Source organism: Silurus meridionalis, chromosome 24 (assembly GCF_014805685.1).
Source record: "Silurus meridionalis isolate SWU-2019-XX chromosome 24, ASM1480568v1, whole genome shotgun sequence".
Taxonomy (NCBI): Eukaryota; Metazoa; Chordata; class Actinopteri; order Siluriformes; family Siluridae; genus Silurus; species Silurus meridionalis.
The window spans coordinates 14,728,988-14,756,535 of record NC_060907.1 but is presented as its reverse complement, the minus strand read 5'-3'; the positions used below and the strand labels follow the sequence as shown (position 1 = coordinate 14,756,535).

The following is a 27,548-nucleotide window of genomic DNA, read 5'->3' as shown; positions in this document are numbered from 1 at the left end:
TAGACCTGGATGAAGGCAAAAATCTTTAGTCAAGGGTTAAATGCAACTGTGTTTCATTGTAAATTATGTTGTCAGCATTTATACAACTTTATTTTTATTGTTACAAGATATAAGGTTACTTCATTGCAAAGAAATATGCAAAATCTGAAATAAAATCAGTTTACATTTCTTCAAGAAATGATTGTCAAACTGTCTTCTTTTGTACAATAGCAATTACAACTATATGGAGGTCCTAAAAGGAATTTTGTAAAAATTCTTTGTTGTTTTCACGTGATCTCGACATAACAAAAGTTGTTTTCACGTGATCACGGCTTCATTTTCTCCACACTGGTCATTTAATGAAAAGATTAAGTCGTGATAACGCGAAAACAACTTTGTTATGTCGAGATAACGAAAACATAACAAGAATAATGAAAAAATTATAATTCATGGCCTCTTAGGACTTCAGTACAACTCAAAAAATTGCTTTCAAACGTTTGCCGTGTAGTGTGTGTATGTGTGAGAGAGAGAGAGACGGAGAGAGAGAAGAGAGAGAGAGAGATAGATAGTGTGTGTGTGTGTGTGTGTGTGTGTGTGTGTGTGTCTGTGTGTGCGTGCGCGTGTATGTGGATATGGTCATTAAGTGATATATGGCTCCATCTGATGGTGAGAAACTTTAGAGTGAAGGCACAGCTTGTGTATAAATGTTTGTGTGTGTGTGTTTGAAATATATCCATACCACACTGTGTCCTGAAGGCCTATATATATATATATATATATATATATATATATATATATATATATATATATATATATATATTTTTTTTTTTTAATTCTTTACCTGGGATTCAAAAACAAAAAAATAGGTTTCATCTCATTTTAAAGCACATTTTGAAAAAAATATATGCATCCATCAAATGTACAGTAGAAGCCAAATATATACGCGCAGTTCACATATTCACGATGTGTCCATGTCGTCTAGTTACTCATCTTGTTTTTTGTATTTGTGTGTAACAATAAAGGCACAGACATGTCCAAGCAGCACGAAGAGTCACAAGACGTCACAACACAAGTGTGGACTGGTACAACAATGAGATAAAATGCAGAAAGTACTCATGAAAGAAGGACGAAAAATGAAATTCGGCAAACACACCACACACCACACAGCTCTGTGGTGATGTCCAATCGGCACAATACCAATATAAATGAAAGTGAAGTGAAGTGTACAATTAATTATCAGTAAGAATATAGAATTATCACGGTTAAAACAGGAAAAGTAACAGATAAAGCAGCAAAGATCGCTGGCATTGATCGCACAGTGCTCTGTATAATTTAGCAGCCCACAGAAAAGATTTGTGCATGGCAACCTAATATAAGCCTACTGACTTTTAAAAAAAAAGAAAAAGAAAAAGGACGAGGACGATCATTATTAGGACAATTGTTATCTGAGCTGGTTTAGAAGATTTACTGCATAGCTTGGATCTCATACAGAAATCGATATAACCCTATTCAAATATAATGCTCTGGGTAAAATGAATTAGGATTATAAGGTACAAATAGATGCACAGATGTTTCAGGGATTTATTCGAAGGTAATGGGTCCATGTGAAGACATTTCTGTTCAGGTTTCTTTATGTTTTATTGGTTGAGGTCATAATATATATATATATGTATATATCTTTTGGTTTCCATTAGAGATGGCACTGAGCTGATATTAATTATTAAGGCCATAACCATGAAAAAAAAAGACAAGATCATGCAACTAAGTAAAAGACTGATTGGAAATATATATCTATATGGTATCAGTCTTCTCTTTCTGCGTTTTTTTCTTTATTTCTATTATTTTTAACATTATACATTCTGAAGACATCCAAACTATGAAAGAACACGATTGGAATTATGTAGTAAACAAAAACCTGTTAAATATCCCAAAATGTGCCTTATGTCTTATTATTCTCTCAGTCAAACTCATGTGGTAGTGACCTGAAATTGTTTTCTAACAAGAAGAAGTTCTCAGAGCTGTTGAGTGCTGGTTGGCTGCTTTTTCTTCACTCTTTAATCCAACTCATCCTAAACGATCTCAACTGGATTTAGATCAAGTGATTGTGGAGGCCAGGTCATCTGATGCAGCACTTAACTCTGCTTCTTGAAGAAATAGCTTTTACATAACCTACAGGTAAATTTGGTGGTATTGTCAAGTTAGAAAACAAATGATGGTCCTACTAAGTGCAAACCAGACAGGATCAAACCAGTCTCTCTGCAAAACGTTGTGGTTGCCATGCTGGTGAAATGTGACCCGATTTTGACTAAATCAACAACAGTGTCAGCAGCAAAGCACCCCAACACCATCACACCTCCTCCTTCATGCTTCATAGTTGGAATCACACATTCAGGAACAGTTGGTTCACCCTCTGTAAATCTAACAAAGACGTGGTGGTTAGAACCAAACATTTCTTATTTGGATTCACCAGACCGAAGGATAGTTTTCCACTGGTCTAAGGTCCTTGTGTTTCTTGCTCCGCAACAAATCACTTCTGCTTGTTGTGCTTCCAAAGTGTCACTACTGTGAATCTAAAACCAAAAAATATTCTGGGTTTTTTTAACACGTTACTAAATAATTCCATATGTGTTCTTTCATAGTTTGAAAATAATAAGAAATGCTGAAGGAGAAGGTGACTTTTGACTGGTAATGTATATGTAAATATTTTTTTTTATTTTTTTCTTTTGTTAGGATCGTGTAAATATTTATTATATTTGTTTTATCACATTTTTTACATTGACTGTGAAATGAATTGTCATTTGAAAGAAAACAGTATCAGATGGATAGATATCGGCTAATCCTAAAGCTTTTAGTCATGAAAATACAAGAATGCCCATTTATAATCCCCTCATTTAATTCTTATTATATATAATCACTCCATGCCGTGCGCATCGCGACTCTCTCAGCACGCTAGCCCCTTCGGTGCTTTTTTTTTTTTGTTGTTGAAAAAACACAACTGTGCTCATTTCAAAGCCTAAGAAAATTCACTTGCCCGTTTACATTTACAGGAAATCTATTCAAAACGTTTGTTAAAAAAGATTAACAACAAGATCAACAAAAACAACGCTAATGATCTCAACGATAGCAATGAGTCCCAACAATTTGTGATTTCTATCATTAAAACCCAAATTGAAACCATGTTGTCGTGCACTTCGAGTGTAGCACGGAGCACGGGGGGACTTTATATTGTGACTTTCGCATAAAAAAAACACACCAAATTTCTAGTAATCTTGTATGATTATGATTGGGTATGATTTTACTTTAGGGTAGTGAGCATTTACAAAATCCTTTTGTTCTCTCTTTTGGGTTTCTTGTGGGTTCTCAGGTTTCCTCCCACCACCCAAAAACTTGAAGGCCTTTTGGTTATACTAAACTGGTGTCCAGTAGGGGGTGAATCTTCCCTTCTTATGCACAGTGTTGCTGGGATTGGCTCAGGAACTACCACGACTCTAAACACAATAAAGCAAATAATGAAGATGAGGAAATGAACTCTGTATGCTGGTCTGGTTTATTCTGGTTAAATGGGAGTCTTTGGCACTGGGGCTGCGAGATAGAATTAGTCTTATAATCACAAAATGCTACTTTGGAACGTAATTGTAGGTGTAATAAAAAAAAAAGTCGATTCAAAACCAATTCAGCACTAATTAGGTGGAAACTTCCAGAAGGTTCTAGACCAAGATGGCTATATGGCTAAAATGTATATTATTCCTATTAATTTTATATATTTAATTTATTCCGCACGTTCAGTCATAAATATATATACGATGTCCAATGAAATCTTTTTCTGACTTTAAATTTTATTTTTTTTACCTGAGCAAGCTCTTTGTGTGTGTAAAAGTTAAATCAGTTGCTTTGTTTCTTGAGCCTCTTAAAAGCAAATCAAAAATGTATTGTAACACGTCTTTAAAAAAAAAAAAATTATAAAAATTGTAATAACTGCATAAACTGAGACCAGTCCCATGCACAGGACAGAATACCACAAAAAAAAGGAAAAAACACAAATAATGTTGCTGCCAATGAAAGTTTCAGCAGTGTATTACATTCCACTCAAGAATAGACCTGCACAGTTTTATAATGCTTTTGACACACTGGCTATAAAAATAACATGGAGGAACTTTCAGAGTCGACCTCCTCGGATTGTCAGTTACACGGTGCAGCCCTAATTATCAGGGACAAGCCAACGACTGCCACTCTAAAGGCAACTGCCACTCTAAAGGCGGTCTGTTGCAAGCTCACAGCTGAAATTCTCCAACTTTGTGAAAATGGAGCTGAATTATCGGACCTCCGAGGGATTTGCCAGAACAGGACATTGAGCAGTGATAAAGGATGATTTGTCCTCTTAGGTTATTTTCTTTTTTACACTCACCACTTGGCACACTTGTTCGCAAGAGAAAAGGCGTATCCACAAAAACCAACCGCTGATAATCCTTGAGTTGCTGATCATTAAAGCATATTAAACTTGTCTGTGTGCCTATGATTTGGTGTTTGGTGTGTGAACATTAAGCCAGTCGAGTGTTCTGGTTCTGTACAAAACATGTACGCTCATGTTTGTACTTTGCGTCTTGGAATGGAAAAAGCCAAAGTTGCCTAAGCTGAAATCTGGAAAATGGTGACCAAAATAAAGCTTTTCTGATGATATCTACTTTTACAGTGCCAAACTGAAGTAAAAATTATTTTATTTAGGTTATTTTCTAGCCTTGCCTTGAGGTTGCAAAAATTACATTGGGAAAAGAGCCAGTTTATTACATGACCCAGTAAATGCAGTCAGTCTGCCGAAAAATGTTTAAAGATCTTATGCGTGTTTTTCTGCATGCTTCGATCAATCCAATTTTTAGATAGGTAATGAATTAAATAGTGAGTGCCAACATGTCTATACACACTTCCATCAAACATCAGACATGAAAAAATGCTGAAGGCTAAAAAAAAAAAAAGGCATTAAGAAGTACAACGCAATGCCACTGGTGTCACTGGGACGTCCCATAGGAGTACACAACTAGTCTTTTACTCCATTTACTGATTTGAACACTAAATATGCCCTCAAATAGGAAGGAAGCTATCGAAGAACCAAAATCTGACCAAAATCTCAACAAATCTAATAAATCCTGCAAACCATCAAATTCTTATAAATTTTTTTCTTTTTTGAGATATATCTTGATAAAAATGATCTCAGATGGATGTATGGACAGACCTGGATTTGTCCCACCATCTCTCCGGGTACAAGAAAGACATTCTTCTGTGCTCTTCTCTGTTCTGGTACCCAGGTGGTGGATTAAACTTCCACTTATAATCAGAACAGCTGAATCACTAGCAGTCTACAAATGACATCTAAAGACCTTTCTCTTCCAGAGGTTCTTATATTAGCACTTCTTGGAAAAAGAAAGACGTACATTCTAGCTATTTTGTCTCCCAACAGCATTTAATAACGATGGTTTTCTTAGTCGGTGTCCTTAAAGAACCATGAACCAGCTTCAGAATGGATCAATTTCAATTCACTTTGTAAAATGCTCTGTATCTGACAAGATCGTGTGTCAAATGGTGTAAATGTTAGTTTGAATATATAAATATCTCTCCACAGGCTAGACCGATGTAAAAATGTATTTATGTTAGAAAATACGTTAATATGTTATAAAATATGACATATTATACTATTAATGGCGTTATTAACTTTGGTCCAAACCCGTTTTCTTGTCTTTTTTTTTTTCAGAATTCTTTTACAGCAACCATTTGATGGATTTTCTTAGACTGCCATCCACATATTTTTATTTACACCATAGCTAGCATGTGTTTGTTGGTTGCGGTAATAAAGGCACAACATACTCATTCTGCCCCTCCTCTCCTGGGCAGAACCAAATTTCATTGGCTTGAACCTCCACCTGTTTCTCCAAATAGGATGCTAATTGGCTGAGCTTGTTTGAGTCCTCTTCTGGCTTATTCTTTAACTCAAAATAGGGGCTGGCTTTGAGTGAATCTTGCATGCAGGGCACCAGCTGAACCAACTCATTAGTGGTTACGCCATGGACACAGGTGTAGAATTCCTGAGCGTTGGGCGGAGCCCTGGTACTTGTTGGAACTGGGTTTACAATCATGCTGTACTCTGTACCTGGAAAGGAAAACAGCTCGGGTTGCATTTGGCTTTTCACAGGCCAAGCCCATACAGGCTCCTCAGGGGTCCCGGCTGACTCTGAAGCCTCTTTAATACAGTCCGGAGGGTCTCTGCAGTAAGGGCTGGGGCTGTCTGGGGATTGAAGTAGCTGCTGAGCTTCAGGGCTCTGTATACCTTCCGGCTTCTTGTCTTCCTGGATGCTAGACATAGAGCTACCTTGAGATAATGAGACACCTTCGTCTATGCTGACTTGGTACAACGACTCCCCACAGTAGTGTGATTCCTTGTAGCTTGCAGGGAGGAAAAGTGATGATTAATCTCATCCATCTTGCCTTTCTGAGAGGTAGAGAGAGAAATATTTGGAAAGGAGACAAAAAAAAAAGATTGGTCAATAGATGCAGTTTCCACATGCCATTTTCAAACCATCTCCTGCGTATTGAAATGTGTATGGTTGCTATTTTTCTATTGATTTCTGCACTCATTCTCAGCATCTAAAACATGGGTCTTCAACCGGGGGTCCACATCGGTACTGTAGGGGGTCAAAAAATAAATGAACATGGGTAAAAACATCAAAGAAAAAATACTTATTTTTAAAATATAATAATTATTACATTAAAGTTCTATTCTATTCATGTAAATGTATAATTGTTCGCCTGACAGTAAAATAAAATGTTTTGTTCTATTAAAATTAAAGCTGAAGTTTATGCAAATGTATAATAGTCAATTTTTCCATATTATTCCAGAACTGTAATGCATTCTCGACGCAGACCACGACTGCCAACTGACTCTCTTATACATTTCATGTGTTTTGCTCTGTCTGTATACACTCTCCAACTAAACGTTCAGAAGATTCACCTTTGACCTGTTTTAGAGAACTGGTTGATTATTGGTTGATCTGATGCCGTTCACTCGCCTTCATTACTTACATTCAAGATTCAGCTGCACAATTCAGCAATTCAAGTCAATTTTACAAAAAAGATTTATAGGAATTTTAGATGACAGATGATGACAACTGCTTTAATGATTTTGCATTCAATGACTTATGCAATGAACTGATGCTGAAATGTTTCAGGGGGTTAAAACTTCAGGTTTTTCCAGTATAATATATTTTTAACACCACTTGTACACAATCAATTCAACAAAAAAGCATTTCAAAAGCATTCGCAATATGATCAAACCAACAAGAAATGTTCTTATAATGAGCACAAATGACTAAATGATGTGGCGGTTGAACAAGTAGTTTAGAGAATTTTATTTCTGATCTGAGAAATGCTCCAAAGCAACTGAGAAAAACTGTATCACCATTGCATTCAGTACTATGGCACCTTACTTGTACACTATGTACCTTTGTGATAAAATACGTATTTTCGACACCTACCCTAATATATACAGTACTTGTACTTGTTTTCCTGCCTTTCAAATTTGTATAAAAATACCTCATGCTAATATGTCATATATGTATGTACATATATGCTCGTCATGAGGCACGTCAAGACACAGCTTCCACCCGCACTGTACCCCATGCAGCTCGCGTATCATCTAAACTGCTCCATGGATGATGCCATCTCCACAACCCTCCATCTGGCCCTCACCCACCTAGACTACGAGGACTCTTATGTAAGGATGCTGTTCATAGACTTCAGCTCAGCATTCAACATGATCATCCCTCAGCAACTGATTGAGAAGCTGAGCCTACTGGGCCTGAACACCTCCCTCTGTAACTGGATCCTGGACTTCCTGACTGGGAGACCTCAGTCAGTCCGGATCGGGAACAGCATCTCCAGCACCACCACACTGAGCACTGGGGCACCTCAGGGCTGTGTCCTCAGTCCACTTCTGTTCACTCTGCTGACTTATGACTGTGTAGCAATGCACAGCTCAAATCACATCATTAAGTTCGCGGATGACACGACCGTTGTGGGTCTCATCAGCAAGAATGATGAGTCAGCATACAGAGAGGAGGTGCAACGGTTAACAGCCTGGTGTGGAGCCAACCACCAGTCTCTGAACGTGGACAAAACGTGTCTTGTGTTGTCTTTGCACTGTTTGCACCAGGTTGCACACATGCACTTTATGTGGCGAGGACACTTACTAAGCCCTTGGCCCTGTGTTTTTCTGTTTCTGTGACTGTTGTTTTATGTAGCATCAGGGTTCTGGAGGAACGTTGTTTTATTTCACTGTGTACTGCGTCAGCTATATATGGTTGAAATGACAATAAAAGCTTCTTGACTCTTGATTTGATGTAAATATTCATATAATTCATTAATAAAAATGTATATACAGTACAGACCAAAAGTTTGCACACACCTTCTCATTCAAAGAGTTTTCTTTATTTTCATGACTATGAAAATTGTAGAGTCACACTGAAGGCATCAAGGGCTATTTGACCAAGAAGGAGAGTGATGGGGTGCTGCGCCAGATGACCTGGCCTCCACAGTCACCGGACCTGAACCCAATCGAGATGGTTTAGGGGTGAGCTGGACCGCAGAGTGAAGGCAAAAGGGCCAACAAGTGCCAAGCATCTCTCGGGGAACTCCTTCAAGACTGTTGGAAGACCATTTCAGGTGACTACCTCTTGAAGCTCATCAAGAGAATGCCAAGAGTGTGCAAAGCAGTAATCAAAGCAAAAGGTGGCTACTTTGAAGAACCTAGAATATGACATTTTTCAGTTGTTTCACACTTTTTTGTTATGTATATAATTCCATATATAATTCCACATGTGTTAATTCATAGTTTTGATGCCTTCAGTGTGAATCTACAATTTATAGTCATGAAAATAAAGAAAACTCTTTGAATGAGAAGGTGTGTCCAAACATTTGGTCTGTACTGTATATATATATACACAAATATAAAGACTTCTGCACCCACCTGTAAATAATTACAACTTTCTTATGCCTCATTATCACATTCTATTCTCTTTTTTCTTCTTACTCTTTTATATTGTTTAATGTTAAAAATTTAACATTGCTGTAGTTTGCCTGTAGCCTCACATAAGAATTTCATTGTACAAACTGTCACTGACATCTGTACATTTGACAAATAAAACTTAAAATCATCCCTATTTATATAAAATACACTGTATTAAAAAACAGGGAATATACACATATGTGAGTCTATGAATTGGGAATACGAAGACGCTTGGGAAATTGGGAAACGTAATCTCTGTAAAGTTTCATTTTATTTCTTTGTGTGAAACATCAATCATTGTGGGTATGCGGGGACGATTGTGTTGTCTTGCTGGAGTCAGTTACCTTCAGAAGCATGGGATCGATTCCTCTGATGCAGGGTTTGGGGATAGGCGGCAGCAGAAAAGCTTTTATCCTGCAGGGAGGACAGAATCAAAGCGCACCTTAGGAAGACCTCGCATTTATTTGCCATTGAAATCTTTTTGGATGTTGAAGGGTTTTTTTTGGAAAGCACTCCGTAATTGAGTTTGCTGCAAAATCAAGAGTGGCTGCAATTCTAGGCACAGTGTAAACAGCTGTAGTGTATGAGTGTAGATATAAATATATAAAGTTAAATATGAAGAGTTTTTTAATTTATTTTGAAATGTATTAGCTACATGTGTGCTGAAATTAGGTCTGGTTGGGCAACCACCGAATATAGTGGCGCACTGAAGATTTTCGTTCTCTTTTTTTTTTCCATTAGTGTAAGTGCTCAGGGACTGATGTTTGTTCCTCACCTCTTGCCTTGTGGAATGACCCCAAGTCCAATGATGAGCAAAATGATGACTATAATAGTCGACAGTAGCACAAGAGAATACAACATGTGATCTGAAAGAGTAAGAGAGAAAGACGGGGGAACGGGGTGGTTACCATGGATACTCATACACATGACTGAAGCTTTTAATTAGAAAAGTTCTTCTATTGATCAGTCTAAGCATAAATGGGTCGTGGATCAAGTGAACATTTAGCAAAATCCTGCGTGTAAGATTTAAAGTGGCAGCAGACGACATGAGCTAATATGTTTTGAGATAATTTGTACATTTAATAGAATACACATACACAAGTAAAGTAAAAATAGGAGCTTTTTATGATGCAGAAAAAAACTTTTATTTGGCAACCCCCCAACAAATACAAATTTAAGGGGAAAAAATGAAAATGTACAATAACCTGGTTAATTGAACATTTCCTTTCATGGCATTTGACAGACACCTTTATTTAGATTGACTTACAATTATTGCATTTATACTGCTGAACATTTGAGTGTTAAGGGCCTTGTTTAAGGTCCATGCAGTGGCAGCCTAGTAATGGGATTTAAACACAGCTCTTTCTGCAAGTTTTTTCATTTAAGTGAACAGTTTAAAAGGGGTCTTTATTTAAGTTAGGGAATCACGGATAGCTCCAAATACCAATATATTGTAAATTTAATTATAATCAAAATCTTTTATTAACAAGGTTTCTGAACTGTCAATATTTGGCCATTTTATTAAAACTATTTTTTTTGCAAACAATATTTCAATTGTGAGGTCTATCTATCTATCTATCTATCTATCTATCTATCTATCTATCTATCTATCTATCTATCTATCTATCTATCTATCTATCTATCTATCTATCTATCTATCTATCTATCTATCTATCTATCTATCTATCTAGATTGATAGACTCACAAACACCTCGCAATTTGGATTATTGTTTGGCAAAGAAAAATGAAATAAAATGGCCAAACATCGACAGTTCAGAAGCCTCTTTACTGAAAGTTTATAATATTCATTTAATTTCAGCTTTTTGATCCCCTCCTGCCCTGAACTGTTTCTACTTATCTGTCACTTTAATTTTCTTTATTGCTATATCACATTACATTTTGGAAAAGTTTGCAGGATTTATTGCGTTTTCATTTTGTTATATTACAAAAATAACATGTTTTAATTGGGTTGTGAAGACTTTTCCATAGTACTGTAGAACAAGTACAGTCCACAAGTACTATACAAAAATAATTATCAATATGGTCTTAATCGGCAGTACATTATCATGTGGTTCTGACAGCCATGTGTTCCCGACAAGAGGTTACAACCCTACTGCTCAAGAGGAAAAAGAATCAGCACCCGCGTAAATATGGTTAGCAATTGCCATGGCAACCCGCAAGCCTTCACAGCAGCATAATTGCATGTACAACCACAAGCAGGAGTGACACATGACAAGTCACAGATGATGAGGGGGAGAAACCTGAGAGCTCAGGAACGCTCCTCAACAACAAGCTCGAAAAGAAGTGTTATAAAGCAAGTCATCAGGGCTACAGAATCTATACTGTCTTTTATTTAGTGTCAGGAGATGAATGATTCGTGGTCTATTCATGGGTTTAAAAGGAATGGTCCATATTTTTAAAAATGTGCCCTGATTTCATTGGTGGTTACATGAAACAAAAATATGTGCTTATGTGATTAAAAAAAAAAAAATTATTTTGCACGTGTGTGTGTACCAGGTTGGTGTCTGGAAGGAATGACAATGGTAATCGGGGAGCTCCATTTGCTCCACAGGTGGTTGTTTTTTGAGCGGCAGCGCGCTTGAACCTCATAACCCCCCACTGCTAAACCTAGGAGCTCCAGATGAGGTTCACGGAGCCGCTCCTTGACCTGTATCGAGAGACAGACAGACAGACAGGAATATGAGAGAGGAATGAGAGCTACTGCCTGCACAGCATATAATTTACATTATTTTCATACTCATCAACACAGTGAGCCCTCGTAACCTGTGAATGACACACTGTCATCCTGACCGAGGCCACACCCATCCAGGACAAATATCTCTCATGTTTCATAAAAAAGATAAAGGTACTCAATCAGAGTAACTGTATCAATTTGTAAAGCAACAAGTGCACACACACACCAAGCCAACAAAATAGCCTTCCCTTAACAAATAAAATAAAAGCCTCTACTTTTCTAATAATCTGTCACATTTTCCCATATGTGTTTCTCCATACCTTCCAGTTATTGGGCTCGGAGACAGCTCTGTAACGTAGCTCGTAGATGAGTGTAATCCACCCGATTTGGACATGTTGGGCAATTGGATACTGCCAGGACACCAGGACGGTGTGACCTGCTTCATCCTTGCTCTTGTTCATTAAAGTGTATGTGACGTTAAATGGTGGATCGATCTCGACTGTGAAACAATGAAAGTGTTAAACATAAATCATGTGGTCTCAATTCAATCATTATATAATCTAAAAAACTATTTTTGAATCTTACCAATTTCGGCCACGTCCAAACAGTGCTCGTTGGAGGTGAAGGAACCACTTCTGCTGTACGCCGTTACATTCATGCAGTACACCTCCCAAATCACTGTGTGCTTTGTGTCAAAGTAACAGCTGTTTGGTCCACCGGTTACATAGTCTGGACACTCTGCTGGAGGTTGTTTACTGTAAAGCAAAGAAAGTTTTATATCAAGAGATGAGTAAGTATAATATTTTAGATTTAGGTCATTTAGGTACAATTTCTCAATTTTTAGGTACATTTCTCAATTTTTTCAATAAGATGGTCTATAAAACTACTAAAAATTTATATATATATATATATATATATATATATATATATATATATTTATTTATTCATGACACCATTTCTTTATTTCGATAAAATAATTAATAAAAAAATCACAATCAAGGGATTAACACCAACAGCTCTATTTTTAGTAGAGAAGTGGCACAGGTGCAGTTCATTCACACACACACACACACACACACACACACACACACACACACACTCTCTCTCTCTCTCTCTCTTACTTGATGATAATGTAATAATTATTTTGTAACCGTAAACCTATCACACTACTTGATCTGTGTGCATGACATAGAGAATGCAGAATCTAGATCCCATGACCCCATATATAAAACTTTAATGTTTTAACAAATGTAAATGTTTTCATGCTTTAAAATCTTTGAATCTTGCACTGCAAGCTTGAAAGGAAACTCTTCGTTCGTTTAACTTATGTAGTGGTAGACAACTAAAACCGCAATAACTATATTGATGTCCAAATATTTCTGAACCTGGCTGTGGTCATTTTCATTCTATCCTTATATTATATATTATATTTAATACTGGTATATATCTGAGTAATATTAAAGAGCAGCCTGCACTGCTGCCTTAGTTTAAACATTATTCCCAGCCTTACCCAAGGGTGTAGATGAGCTTGTATGTGATGTTGTCATCACCCTGGAGACTGTTGTCAAGGGGATGCCACCAGCAAGTAAAGGTTTCCATGTTCGGAGAGCGGCAGTAATATATGTATGGCCTTGGGCCATCTGCAGAAATAACGAGGTGAATGAGCATGCAGACATGAGAACTGCTGAAAAGGTCACTGGCATCCTATCATCAAACGTGTGGCCCCATGTGGGAGCCTGGTCCATTTTATTCGGGACAGTCGACTTCAAGTTCAACCTGATTCACTTTTTATAGACCATAACTTTTAGAAACGGACAGTTACGAGGCTTCATAAGCAGAAAGATTTTTTATGTGCTGACATTTACAGACTCTTACATCATCAGAGCCACTCAACCTGATTATCCTGAAATAAGTAGGGGACCTGTAGCATTAGTAAGCTTTCAGGATATAACCAATCATTAGCTTCCAAATGCTCCAGGTTCAAAACAATATCTTGAGTCCACTGCTTCATCTAAATCTGTTCATCAAAACAAATTTAACCTCATTCTGCAGCCCACGTCTATTTAAGAAAGTCAAGTTTAGTATACAGTAGCATGCAATAAAAAGGAAAATCGCATATAAACAAAATGAATAATTATCTAACAGTGGGTCTAAGATATAACAATGATGTAAGAAACTCTATACACAGGTATGCACTTATGATGACTGCCAAGTCTGTCACGTTTAAGCAATTTTCATTCTTAAAGCCTACAGGCTGAACCAGTTTTGTATAAGTGCTTGTAGATGCTTAATATATGTGTCAGCTGTGAGACTGGCACCACTTTCACGCAAACTTTCTTTAAACTTTCAGATATAATGAACACAACTAAGCAATTATGACAGTAATGTACAAGAGCTTTGGATGATCAGGGTTTCCAGGGAAACATTTTTTATGTTTCCTATATCTTGGTTAAAGAAAATAACCCCAAATAAGAAGTTTGTCAGGTTGGTTGAATCTGGACATGATTTTTTCCAGCCATATGTGGTTCTTCCCCAAACTGTTAACACAAAGTTGGAGGCACACAATTGTCCAGAATATCTTTGGATGCAGTAGCATAAAATTCTCCCTTCACAGACCCAAACCTGTTCCAGCATGGACAATGCTTATGTGGATGAAGCCAGCTCCATGAAGATATGCTTTGCATAGGTTGGGAGTAGATGTTGAGTGGCCTGCAATAGAGCTCTAAACTAAACCCTATTAAACCAGTTGTACCTGATTTTACTTAAAACCATATGGCTAAATGAGCACAAATCAGAAGCACACTCACAAAATATAGTAGAGAATCATCCCCAGTATCATCCCTGAAGACTGGAGGTTACCATAACAGCAAATAGAGACTAAATGAAATAGCATGCTTATATCCAGCAACAGGTTTGGGCCTCCTAGATCACCAACTTTGTGGTAAAAGAACCAAATATAGTTGGAAGAGTCAGCTGTCCCAATCCATTTATCCATAAAGTGTATTTAAACACATAAAGTCCTTGCATGTTGACATGAACAGTTTATTTAAAACTAAAGTTCACAGTGATATGCTGAAAAACAAATTATAAAGAAGGCAAAGCAAATACTAGTGGAATAGTAAATTATTACTGAGCATCAAATAGAACTCCTCTAATTTGTGTTTCTCTGTATAGGTTTGGAAACCTCATGTTAAAGAAACATAAGGAAAATTAAAAGGTTTGGTATGGAAATTGTTACACAATTACCCTGACTTGATAGAAAACGCACACACATGCTTTGTACGCCAATAAAAAAAGAAATGTGCCTGGGGTGAAGGACTGCAGAAGCACTGCGCACACATTCCTGTAAGATTATGACTAAGACTAAAGGCCGCTGCATAAAATTCAATTAGAGCCACCTTGAGAGTTTGAATGTCTTAATTTAAGCAATAGGTTCAATTCAAGTCAAAATGCCCAATAAATATCAACCGTTAACAAACGTGGAGCAATATGCTTTGCGTGCTTCTTATACACAAAATTCCAGTTACATAAAAATAAATTTGTCACATAGTTAAGGATCATTTTGGCCTGAAAGGAAGAAGATCAAAAGAAAATTGATGGAACCTAACAGACTTAATGAACAATTACGACAGTGGTTTCAGGGGAATATCACAGTTGTAATAAATCTTGTATTTGGAAACATTCGTTCTTTCAGGGCAAAGTTACATTTCATATTTTAAACCACTCCTTTGATGAGCATATGTTAATTTGACAGTACGTTTCAGGAACAAACACTGTGTAAATGTATTTCACCCTCCCTTTCCTGATTTCTTCTTTTTTCACATAAATGTGGGACAAATCATTTTTGCAGAACAAAATTTCATACACAAAAGACAACCTGAGTAAAAGAAAATAGACTAATGATTAATATACTAATAATAAGTCATTAATATGAGTGTTCACATGACTTGATATACCCTGGTGTGATTACTGCCAGTTCTGTTTAATCTGAACATCTCTTCAAATAGAAACATTCCAGCAATGTAAAGAAATCTGAAAGAAATTGCAAAAATCTGCGCTCTACTGTATGTCACGATAAAAACTTTTCACAGGAGATGATAAAAAAAGTTCTAAAACCATATCAGTCTGAAAAGGGTTACGAAGCCATTTCTAAGGCCACTGGAACTACAATCAGAGCCATTATCTCTAAATAGAGTAAACCTTGAACAATGCTGAAGGTCTAACGAAATTCCTTCAAGAGTACACCAAGAACTCTTCAAGGATCAAGGATGATACACTATATATACTTTAACCATGTCTCTATTTTTTTATATATATATATTTGCACACTTCTTTTTTCTTTGCTGCTGTAACTTTGAGAATTCCCCACTATGGGATGAATAAAGGTATATTTGATCTTATCTGTTCTCTCATGATCAGGAGGAATTGTAGTTTCTTTTATTCAAATACTGTGTCAGGTTTTATGATTTATGATAGACTTTGACATGTGCACACTTATAAGAAAACATCTATGTAAGATGTTTTATTTAGACTTATATCTCACTACAGTATATCTCAGTTAATAAGTGATGGTAAGCATTGAACAATGATGATTAAAAAAAACATTTTCGGGGATCCATTGACCCGTTAGCTGTTTTATCTCCACATAAACAATTACAGTAACAATTAACATAGGATTTGAAACAGGTAAACTGCCTGTAGAGACGAAACAGTATTTTAGATAAAAATCCTCATATTTCTGGTTAGAGGCTGCTTTCTTTTTTCCCTTTTTTTAATCTGTCGCATAGTTTTTTCTTACCTCCTCTAATAATGAAACTTTTACGAGATGTTTGTCTTACACTCATGCTGAACCTGTTCTAAGTGTCTATATTATGTTTACTAAAATGTCACAGTGTGTACATTTAAATAGTGACTCTTAAAGGGCAAACCACACAGTCAATATTACATTTTCCTTGTGACCCGGTAGCAACTCTTTCACAACCCGGTACTGAGTCACAACCCTGTGGTTGGGGACCTCTGTCTTATCTTATTTTCTAAAAACAGCTTGTAGGTAGCTGTTGTGAAATCAATATATAATGTCAACAAATGAAAACTCATGATCAGGGATTGAAGCTATTATATATATATATATATATATATATATATATATATATATATATATATATATATACACACACAGAGTTTTTAACTTACCTTGGCCTGATTCACCTCCATCATGGGCTACAGTATGTGAGAACTCTGGGGAAGCTCTAGCATGGCTCCACCAGTAAAGTAAGAGGAGCAGGAGCTGCAGCATTCCTCCTCAAACACTGATAAGTCCTGAAATGAAAAAGCATATACACCTTAGCTTTGCTATTCAGCCTTGTTCTTGTTCAATTGGATTCATACATCATACGATATATTGGTATGCTTTGGATCATGAGCAGTTCCTTTTCTTTTCCATACAAATCTCTTCTCATCCTTCTGGTACAAGTTGGTCTTTATCTCATCTGTTCACAGGACGTTGTTCCACCTATAACAATGGTTCCCTTTTAGGAACTCTAGCTGCGTCAACAACTTTTTGGGAACGCTTCGGCAAGGCGAAGTGGCGACTGAGGTCATGGGGCTTGCAGATCCAGCACTCTCTCTCAGGGTTCGGAAGCACGCCTTTTGGCATTTTTTCCCCCTGTGTGGAGAGCGCTGCGCTCTACCTTGCTACCTCCAAGGAGGGGGAGGGGATGGATGTCGGCAAATCCGCTGACACCCCTTCTTAGCCAGGCCTTTTCCAAGGAGCTCCTGAAGGTAGTTACTCATGCTGTCACCAAGCTAGATATTGCATATACATTTAATGTAATAAGTTCTGTTATTCACCCTGAACGTACTCGCCCTGCTATCAATTTCAAAGATTGTTGTGAAAAATTTATAAATTATTTTGTTGACAAATCACATCAGTAAGACAGGGCCTCCTGAGAGCACTGAGGCTCTTTTATGCTTAGCTGTTTTTGAATATTTTGATCCTGTTTCTCTCTCCACTCCAGACACTGTTTTTTTCCTTAAGGCCAACATCACCCCCTTTAGATGTAGTACCAACCAGACTACTAAAAGAGGTTTTCAGTTGCATGGGTCCCTGCCTTCTAACCTTTTTTATTGATTGTCTTAGGTTGGGGTATGTGCCAGATGTTTTTAAACACGCTGCCATCACTCCATTCAAAAAACAAACACAAATCTTGACCCTTCTGTTTTAGCTAATTTCAGACCCATTTCACACGTACCCTTCCTCTTTAAAATACTAGAGAAACTTGTATTTTAGCAATTACAACAATTTTTTAATGAGAATTCAATTCTAGATACATTTCAGTCTGGATTCAGAACACATCATAGCACTGAGTTTGCTCTATTAAAGATTCACAATGATATAATGCTCGCAAGAGATAGTGGCTGCCCAGTTGTGTTGATCATTTTTGACCTTACAGCAGCCTTTGATACCATAGATCATAAGATTCTCATCTCTCGGCCAAAAAAACTGGTTGGAATTTGGGTACAGTTCCTGATTGGTTCACGTCTTACATGTCAAATAGAAGTTTTTCTGTGAGATGGGGTGACATCTCATCCTCGAGCGTCCCTCAACTCTATGGTGTACCACAGGTATCGATACTTAGCCTGGTGTTGTTTTCCCTATATATGTTACCTCTGGGTAAAATCATTAGAAAACACAATATCTTATTTCACTTCTATGCTGATGACATCCAATTATATGTTCCTTTAAAACCAGATTCACTCAGTGTGCTTCAGTCCCTGTCCGGCTGTTTTACTGACATTAAACATTGGCTGAGTAGAAATTTTCTTAATGTTTTAAAGTCTTAATGAGAATAAGTGTGAGTGTATACTTTTTAGTACGCAGGAGCAGCCTAATTTTAACCTTAGGGGTCTCACACCAGAATTTAAAAAAGACGTTCGCAACCTAGGCATCATATTTGACAGCAATTAGAATTTTGTGAATTAAGTAACCTCAGTTGTAAAAACAAGCTTCTTTCAACTCAGGTTCAAGATGCTCACCCTGAAACAGGTCGTGTCCCAAATCAGGTCCAAGGACTGGTTTGTCACGATAGATCTCAAAACACTTATTTTCTCACCCCGCACCTTCACAAAGTGTGTGGATGTGACTCTGGCTCCGCTGAGACTCCGGGGCATCCGCATATTGACTATTAACTATATTAGCTCAATCAAAGCACCTGCTGACCCGGCATCAAGATGTCATTCTCGCACATATAAAGAAATTAGGGTTAAGACTAAATAGTTGAAGGCTGAGGGCTCAGGTGCGATCCAGTGTGCCTGTATGGGACATGGCCATTGTCCTGGAGGCCCTATCTGAGCTTCCCTATCTGAGCATCTAATTTCAAGCTGCCCTTAAAATCTTTCACAGTCGAAACTGTGTTCCTACTGGCCATTTCCTCTTTGAAAAGGGTTGGGGATCTTCAGGCCTTTACCGTGGTTCCTTCTCTTCTGGCATTTTCTCAAGGCATGGCAAGTGCCTTTCTCTACTCAAGACCAGGGTGTGTTTCCAAGGTGCCCTTAGTTGTCCCATGACCAGTCGTGCTCCAGATATTCTACCCTCCTCCTTTTCAGACCCCCCGACCAGGAGAAGCTTAACTGGGTGTGCCTGATCCGAGCACTGGACACATGAGTCCACAGAACTGCTGTGTGGAAAAAGTCAAACCAGCTGTTTGTCTGCTATGGTTCATATAAAAAGGGGTTTCCTGCCAATAAGAAAACCCTCAATAGATGGACTGTGGATGCTAGCCACTCCTCTTATAAGTCCTCTGGTCTCCCTGCTCCTTTCGGGGTCAGAGCGCACTCCACCCTGATAGCTTCTAAGGCCTTGTCCTCTGGGGTATCTCTTCAAGACATTTGCAATGCTGCAGGCTGGTCCACTCTGCTGACCTTCGTCAGGTCCTATAGCCTTGACCTTAGTGCCACTCCTGGCCCCTCTGTCTTCAGACCTAGACGTGCCCATCGACACTAGGCAGAGATTAGTCAGTTTAGCGGTATTGGACACTTGTTCCCAAATCGTTGTTGATGCAGCTTGAGTTTCTGAAAGGGAAAGTCTCGAGGTTTACGTATGTAATCCTGGTTCCCTGAGGGTACAAGACGCTGCGTCTCCATGCCACACTTCCTGCATCCCTGTGAGCACTTCCTTCACTCTCCAAGCTAGCGCCGTCTCCATTGAATGTGTTTTTATAGCTTCCTGGCCATGACGTCACCCCACCAGCGCCTTCCGTTGCACAGATTACACACGTAATTCAAAGCGTCGTCACATGGAAGCGATCCCAAAGCTTTGTTCGTCTCATTTCCTCAGGGAACAAGGGTTACATACGTAACCTAGAGATGTTCACATCTTGTGGCAAATGCTCTGTATTTACTCTGGTGAAGTCTTGAGTTTTTCTTCAACAGTTAAATAAATATTCGGTCATGCACTACAGTGGTTTTGATGGGATCTTTCAGGCTTTTTGGGATTTATAAGCTCACCAATGTATTTATTCTTTCTACAATGTACCAAATTGTTGATTTGGTCACATTTAGTATGTTTGCTAGTTCCCTAATAGGTTTGCTTTAAATTTTCAGCCCAATGAGGGGTTGCTTTACCGGAAGAGAAAGCTGTTGTTTATGAGTAGGTATAATTGAACAAATTTCACCTGTTTTGATTTTTACAATGATTCTGACAATTTTCCATTAATATTTTATGAACATAGACTAATAAACATAAACACAGATTATTAAGCCATAAAAATATTTTTAAAGATTTTGCATATTTAAATGAGGCAGAAAGAAAAATTAATAAAGTGAATTAAACTTGAGCCAAGATCAGATTTGACTTTTAGTATCAAGTTCATCGGAATAAGCCACTCGTGTGACTTAATACAAGACTCAAGGTGTTTGACCAGAAATCAAAATAGTATCTACAGTAAAACCCCGTTGTACGAGCAACCTATTGTACGAGCAAACGGAGATGCGAGCAAACTTCCTCGCAAAATTTTACTATTTCACGGGCAAATTTCGAAGGCATGAGCAAACCCACGCTGCCAGTTCCCCGTTTTCGGCGGAGGGTCGCATCAGTCTCTTGGTTAATGGCGTATCACTCAGTCGCTTTCGTTGTTCAGTGCAGCAAAAACTTAACTTTTTTAATTGTATATTTTTATTTCACTAGAAATCTTGAAAAATGTCTCCCAAGTAAATCAGTGATTGTGCTGTGAAAACGAAAGTAAATAGAAATACCATGGAAACCGAGGAGGTTACGAGCGTGATGTGCGTCTCACACTCGCAATCAACCACTACCACTAAAGTTTATTTTGCAAAAAACGCGTACTCGCAGTAACTGGGAAGTAATCCAGTGGTGCGCGGTGGGAGCGCGGTCCACTAGTCCAGAACTGGATGAGAAGCAGTCTGTGTAATATCCAAAGGAACGCGTAGGAAACACGCACCGCTGAACGCAAGCACGGGAGAATCATGACATGTACAGCCAAACCATTGATAATAACGGACAGCGAGTGAGGGTGAATGAGGGGTTTATATATATGGTTGGGTGATGAGTGCTAAACGAGAGTCAGGTGTGTGATTAGTAAGCTGGCGAGCAGCTCCATGCGGGCGGGGCACGAACGGGAGAAGAATCAGGGAGCTCCCTGACAGTAAGTGTTAAATTATGTTTACATTACGGTAATTTGCGGTGTATTTGTTTGTTAAAATAGGCTACAATTACTTTTTAAGTGCAGAAATAAGCGATCGAATGAGATCTCGGAACGGATTAAATCATTTTACATTCATTCTTATGGGGAAAATCAGTTCGAACGTACGAGCAAATGGACCTACGAGCAATTTTCAAGAACGAATTATGCTCGTACAACGGGGTTCCACTGTAGTAGTTTCATAATAAGTAATGCTGCCAGAATCATACGCATCTGTATACAGCAAGTGTGGAGCAAAATCTGAGTTACAACAGTTTCAGCAAGGACAAAAAGACATTTTTACCTTCTAATCAGCACCAACAAATTTGATGACTATAGCCTCACACTAAAAACTGGAACATACCTACAAAGCCTCCACATAATGTTTTTTTTTTTTTTTAATTACCTGAACTCTGAACGGTGTCGGCTCATACCGAGCACTGAATTACATGCAAAAACACTCAAAGCTAATTATTATAACCAGTGGTTTAAAATCTGAGTGAAAAAACAAGCATAATTTAATGGATTTTCCAGAACATCTATCAAATTATAAAGATTGAGAAAGGATTATACACCAGACCCAGCTAAATACTTTAGCATTCACATATGGCCTAGCTTGTAATGCTTATGCCTTCTAAATAACAAACATACATCCTAAATGAGGACTTTTGCTGCCTTGCTAGACTCCACTAATCAATTGTTCAGTCACTATAATAAGACCAAGAAGAAAAGTTGTTCTCTGACACTTCTTTGCTCAGTGCCATAATCATCTGATTGTAGATGACAAATTATTTGTTCTTGCTTTAATACTCTAAGCTACCGGAGATCCCGAATAGACGAAGATTCCATACTTCGATAGAAGGAGCCTGATTCGACTAACAATCTCACAGATTTCACATAGAACTATCGGTGTTCTCCCAATAAGTTATTATACTATAATATACTATAATATATATTATGATAATGTTGTAAATTTAATATGTGAAAAAAAAACATTCAATAAATATTTGTATTTGTTGTTTTTTAGGTTAATTCATCCAAAATATTTGTAAACATTTTCTTCTATATCTTTGTGTGATGTACATCGTGACTTTAAAATGAGGAATCATTTTCCAGTGTTCTGTATTGTTTAAAGAATATAATCACACTCTTGATGTCACACAAATGAGGATGGGTTCCACTTTTGAGTCTGGTTCCTCTCAAGGTTTCTTCCTCATGTCATCTAAGGGAGTTTTTCCTTGCCACCATCGTCATGGCTGCTCCTCAGTGATAAATACACACCATTCACCTTAACTCTTAAAATCTGTAAAGCTGCTTTGAGACAATGTCTGTTGTGAAAAGCGCTATAGAAATAAATTTGACTTGAATCAACTATCAGTCGACTATGACGAGACTTGACAATTTGACTATGTAAATCCTTAATTGGGGACACCCTCTACTCCACACAATAAGCATCCCATCATCCCCAAGCAGGCCTCCATCCATTTTACACAGATTCTTAAAGCATGTCTTTAGTTTGGCTTTTATTTGCTCTCTGGCCAACATCAATGGGGAATAAAGGTCAGCCTAAAAATTGTTTGCCACCTGGGGTAATGCCAAAGGGCCGTCCTAACTAAAACACCAGCACTGCACAACCTAGAACACAACTCAGACAGTCATATATATTTTCCTACAATACACATTACTCCCAGTCTCACAGGGGTTAACAGATTAAGCAGGAATCATAAACAAGCAAATTCATTCTATACATTTGGTAAAAGGTCTTTAACCATACCCAATAATGCCTCCATTTTGACAAGGAATATTCAAGACAAGATCTTGTATTTATCATGGATTTGATTGCTTTTGAGTCTGTCACAAGAGTTTATCACAAAAAGCCTGCATTCACTGCAAATAACATTCAATTTTTTTTATCTTTTAAAACCATGGTTTAGACCAACTCAAAGCAGACATCCTGTTTGTCAAAAAAAAAAAAAAAAAAAAAAGAAACACACCAATTGCTTTTGGTGAAAGCAATTGAATGAATCCAGATGCTTTTGCAAATATAAACATGGCTGGAAACTGGACCATAACAAGCCTTTTATAGGAGGTTTGGTTTTCAGATTGATGATTCAGGAAGGTTAAGCTGTTTGCACATATTTTTCTAAACTTTAAGTTTTAATTATTCAGAAAAGAAGCGCATATTTGGATTGAACGAATTTGCATATTTGCTTAAGGAATTCTAAATGATATATGCACATTCAACTTGTACTAAGTACACTTAAAAGAATCAAGCTACCCTACATTTATTCCAATCCTTTGTGCTCCTGTGGGGGAAATTATACTTGTGGTTAGAACATTGGACTTTTGACTTTAAATCCCAACATTAACAAGTTGCCACTGTTGGTTAAGCCCCTGAATTTTACAGGAAATTTGGATATTTACTGGAAAAGTACTGGAAATCCACCCCTTTGCAAACCTAGGGAAAACAAAGCATTTAACAATAGTTGGCAACACTCTTCAGGAGACAGGAGTCTCTTGAATCAAGAGAAATCTTCAGGTAATATTATAAAAAGGATTTACAAAAGTAAACCTAATGTATATATATATATATATATATATATATATATATATATATATATATATATATATATATATATATATATATATATATATGTAGGTGTATGTATATATATATATATATATATATATATATATATATATATATATATATATATATATATATACAGGAGTGCAGAATTATTAGGCAAATGAGTATTTTGACCACATCATCCTCGTTATTGCATGTTGTCTTACTCCAAGCTGTATAGGCTGGAAAGCCTACTACCAATTAAGCATATTAGGTGATGTGCATCTCTGTAATGAGAAGGGTGTGGTCTAATGACATCAACACCCTATATCAGGTGTGCATAATTATTAGGCAACTTCCTTTCCTTTGGCAAAATGGGTCAAAAGAAGGACTTGACAGGCTCAGAAAAGTCAAAAATAGTGAGATATATTGCAGAGGGATGCAGCAGTCTTAAAATAGCCAAGCTTCTGAAGCGTGATCATCGAACAATCAAGCGTTTCATTCAAAATAGTCAACAGGGTCGCAAGAAGCGTGTGGAAAAACCAAGGCGCAAAATAACTGCCCGTGAACTGAGAAAAGTCAAGCGTGCAGCTGCCAAGATGCCACTTGCCACCAGTTTGGCCATATTTCAGAGCTGCAACATCACTGAGTGCCCAAAAGCACAAGGTGTGCAATACTCAGAGACATGGCCAAGGTAAGAAAGGCAGAAAGTCGACCACCACTGAACAAGACACACAAGCTGAAACGTCAAGACTGGGCCAAGAAATATCTCAAGACTGATTTTTCTAAGGTTTTATGGACTGATGAAATGAGAGTGAGTCTTGATGGGCCAGATGGATGGGCCCGTGGCTGGATTGGTAAAGGGCAGAGAGCTCCAGTCCGACTCAGGCGCCAGCAAGGTGGAGGTGGAGTACTGGTTTGGGCTGGTATCATCAAAGATGAGCTTGTGGGGCCTTTTCGGGTTGAGGATGGAGTCAAGCTGAACTCCCAGTCCTACTGCCAGTTTCTGGAAGACACCTTCTTCAAGCAGTGGTACAGGAAGAAGTCTGCATCCTTCAAGAAAAACATGATTTTCATGCAGGACAATGCTCCATCACACACGTCCAAGTACTCCACAGCGTGGCTGGCAAGAAAGGGTATAAAAGAAGAAAATCTAATGATATGGCCTCCTTGTTCACCTGATCTGAACCCCATTGAGAACCTGTGGTCCATCATCAAATGTGCGATTTACAAGGAGGAAAACAGTACACCTCTCTGAACAGTGTCTGGGAGGCTGTGGTTGCTGCTGCACGCAATGTTGATGGTGAACAGATCAAAACACTGACAGAATCCATGGATGGCAGGCTTTTGAGTGTCCTTGCAAAGAAAGGTGGCTATATTGGTCACTGATTTGTTTTTGTTTGGTTTTTGAATGTCAGAAATGTATATTTGTGAATGTTGAGATGTTATATTGGTTTCACTGGTAAAAATAAATAATTGAAATGGGTATGAATTTGTTTTTTGTTAAGTTGCCTAATAATTATGCACAGTAATAGTCACCTGCACACACAGATATCCCCCTAAAATAGCTAAAACTAAAAACTACTTCCAAAAATATTCAGCTTTGATATTAATGAGTTTTTTGTGTTCATTGAGAACATGGTTGTTGTTCAAATTAAATCCTCAAATAAAATTAATCCTCAAAAATACAACTTGCCTAATAATTCTGCACTCCCTGTATATATATATATACTATAAAATGTTCTATCTATCTAAAAAAAAACATTGTTGCAAGACTCTAAAACTGAAATTTCTCTCTAGAACAATCTGGCAACCAAAACAGGGAACAATTTTGTTGTGTTTTCATTCTCTTATATAAGGTGTCTGTAACCTTTTGAACATCCAGGACCAGGCTCACTTTGAAAACATTCTAGCAGACCGGCAGGTGGATAGCTAGTGTGTGTGTGTGTGTGTGTGTGTGTGTGTGTGTGTGTGTTGCGGGGGAGGTTTCTACAACCTGGTTAGGGGTAGAAAAAAAAAATCAGCAGCTTATTCTGTTCCTGAGAAACCCAGAAAGATGCCTAAATGACTTTTACATGGCAGACAAAGACACTGAATACTCCTTCCTTGCAAATGAAATGAGCATTGAAGGAGGTGGTAACATTGTGTTTAAGGCATTTGGACTTTGCATATGAAGGTTGTGAGTTCAAATCCCAGGCATACCAAGCTGCCAGTTCTGGGCCCCTGAGCAAGTTGTATTTAAGTCACCCTGCCTTGAGCTTTGAATAACCGCTGGGTTGTCTTTTGCATTCGGACCACCACTTTATTTGAATACCGAATGCATGGTTTCATTAAAAGTCATGTTTGAAGTTACAGAAGACTTCGCTCAGCTGTGGTTCATTAGCTACATTCAGCAGGGTATGTTCAGGGAGAACTGATTCTTACTCTCATTATGCTACTGAGGTGCTGATTCTGCGCATTGCATTCACAAAGAGAAAAATAAATCACAGAAAGGATACCATATTTATTACATACTATCTCATATTTATGACTTACTATTTCATAATTATGAGATTCTGATCTCATAATTTGGTTCGTCCCTCTTTTTGCTTTAATTGCACTCGAATTTCAGTAAAAAAGATGAAAGGGATTTAGGTAAATCTGACCTTTTGTACAAACTATTTAACATGGTCAGTATCAGATTTAAAACCTGGTTTAATAGGGGCCAAGAAATAGTGCGAAATCATGTGTATTGTATATTCAAGATGTTAAACTTTCACTTTCTTTTTTTTTTATTTTTTATTCTAAAATTTTCTAACTTAACAAAGCATGAATCTTTTTTTTGTACTCCAAAAGTCTCTTACATAAATATAAAACATGCAAACAGTATAAACCGGTAAAGAGATGGCTGGATTTGTGTAGTGAAAATCGATCAGGCATTAAACCGGTCATCTAAAATTGTGTAGGCCCCCCATTTTCCACCAAAAGCACTCTGACCTCTGAACGTGTGCTGTGCATACCAGGAACACCCAAAAAGCCTTGCGTTTGTTTTGTAGATGTTCTGTGCCACCACAATATGGCCCTTGTCAAAACTCCTTATGCTTGCAGATTTTTCCTGCTTCCTTCCTTGAGAAATGACAGTTCACTATTGCTTCCTTTTATGTCTTATCCCATGACAGGTGCGACTGTAATGAGACAATGTTATATCACCTGTCTGTGCTGTAAATGCAGTCTCCACATGAACAGCCTAAAGGTACATGAAGTTTTTCCTTGCCAGTGTCACCACTAGCTTGCTCATTAGGGATAACATTTTAAGCACTAACATATACATTTTAATTTAAACCCTATTCGTCTCTGTAAAGCTGCTGAGGGATAATGTAATAACACTGAAATGAATTGAAATGTTATGGCTGATCAGTGCAAGTATACATATAAGGACAAAACATATTACTAGCTGCCACTCAACAGTGCCTTGGTACAGGTCTTGCACAGGTCTTGGTACAGGAAATTTCAAACAATCCTTGTCCTTGCTCTTCAAGGCACCAGGGTTTCACCATGACTACAGACTTCTGGAACAGA

General features: G+C 37.7%; 1 protein-coding gene across 2 annotated transcripts in view; it reads right to left on the bottom strand.

Moving 5' to 3' along the window:
- Positions 1–799: 799 nt before the first annotated feature.
- The window catches only part of LOC124378673 (prolactin receptor-like), a 41,863-nt gene continuing 15,114 nt past the window's right edge, over positions 800–27,548 (bottom strand). The window contains exons 2-9 of one of the 2 annotated variants that reach the window (XM_046838426.1): positions 16,917–17,042; positions 13,234–13,363; positions 12,309–12,478; positions 12,044–12,222; positions 11,543–11,696; positions 9,804–9,894; positions 9,373–9,442; positions 800–6,457 (exon numbers count right to left, since the gene is read on the bottom strand). In XM_046838426.1, coding sequence (XP_046694382.1) covers positions 6,362–6,457; positions 9,373–9,442; positions 9,804–9,894; positions 11,543–11,696; positions 12,044–12,222; positions 12,309–12,478; positions 13,234–13,363; positions 16,917–17,019 — 993 coding nt within the window. In that variant the 5' untranslated portion in view covers positions 17,020–17,042 and the 3' untranslated portion in view covers positions 800–6,361. Of the gene's footprint in view, positions 6,458–6,478; positions 6,651–9,372; positions 9,443–9,803; positions 9,895–11,542; positions 11,697–12,043; positions 12,223–12,308; positions 12,479–13,233; positions 13,364–16,916; positions 17,043–27,548 lie in introns of those variants that run through there. The other variant, XM_046838427.1, reaches the window with a different exon arrangement.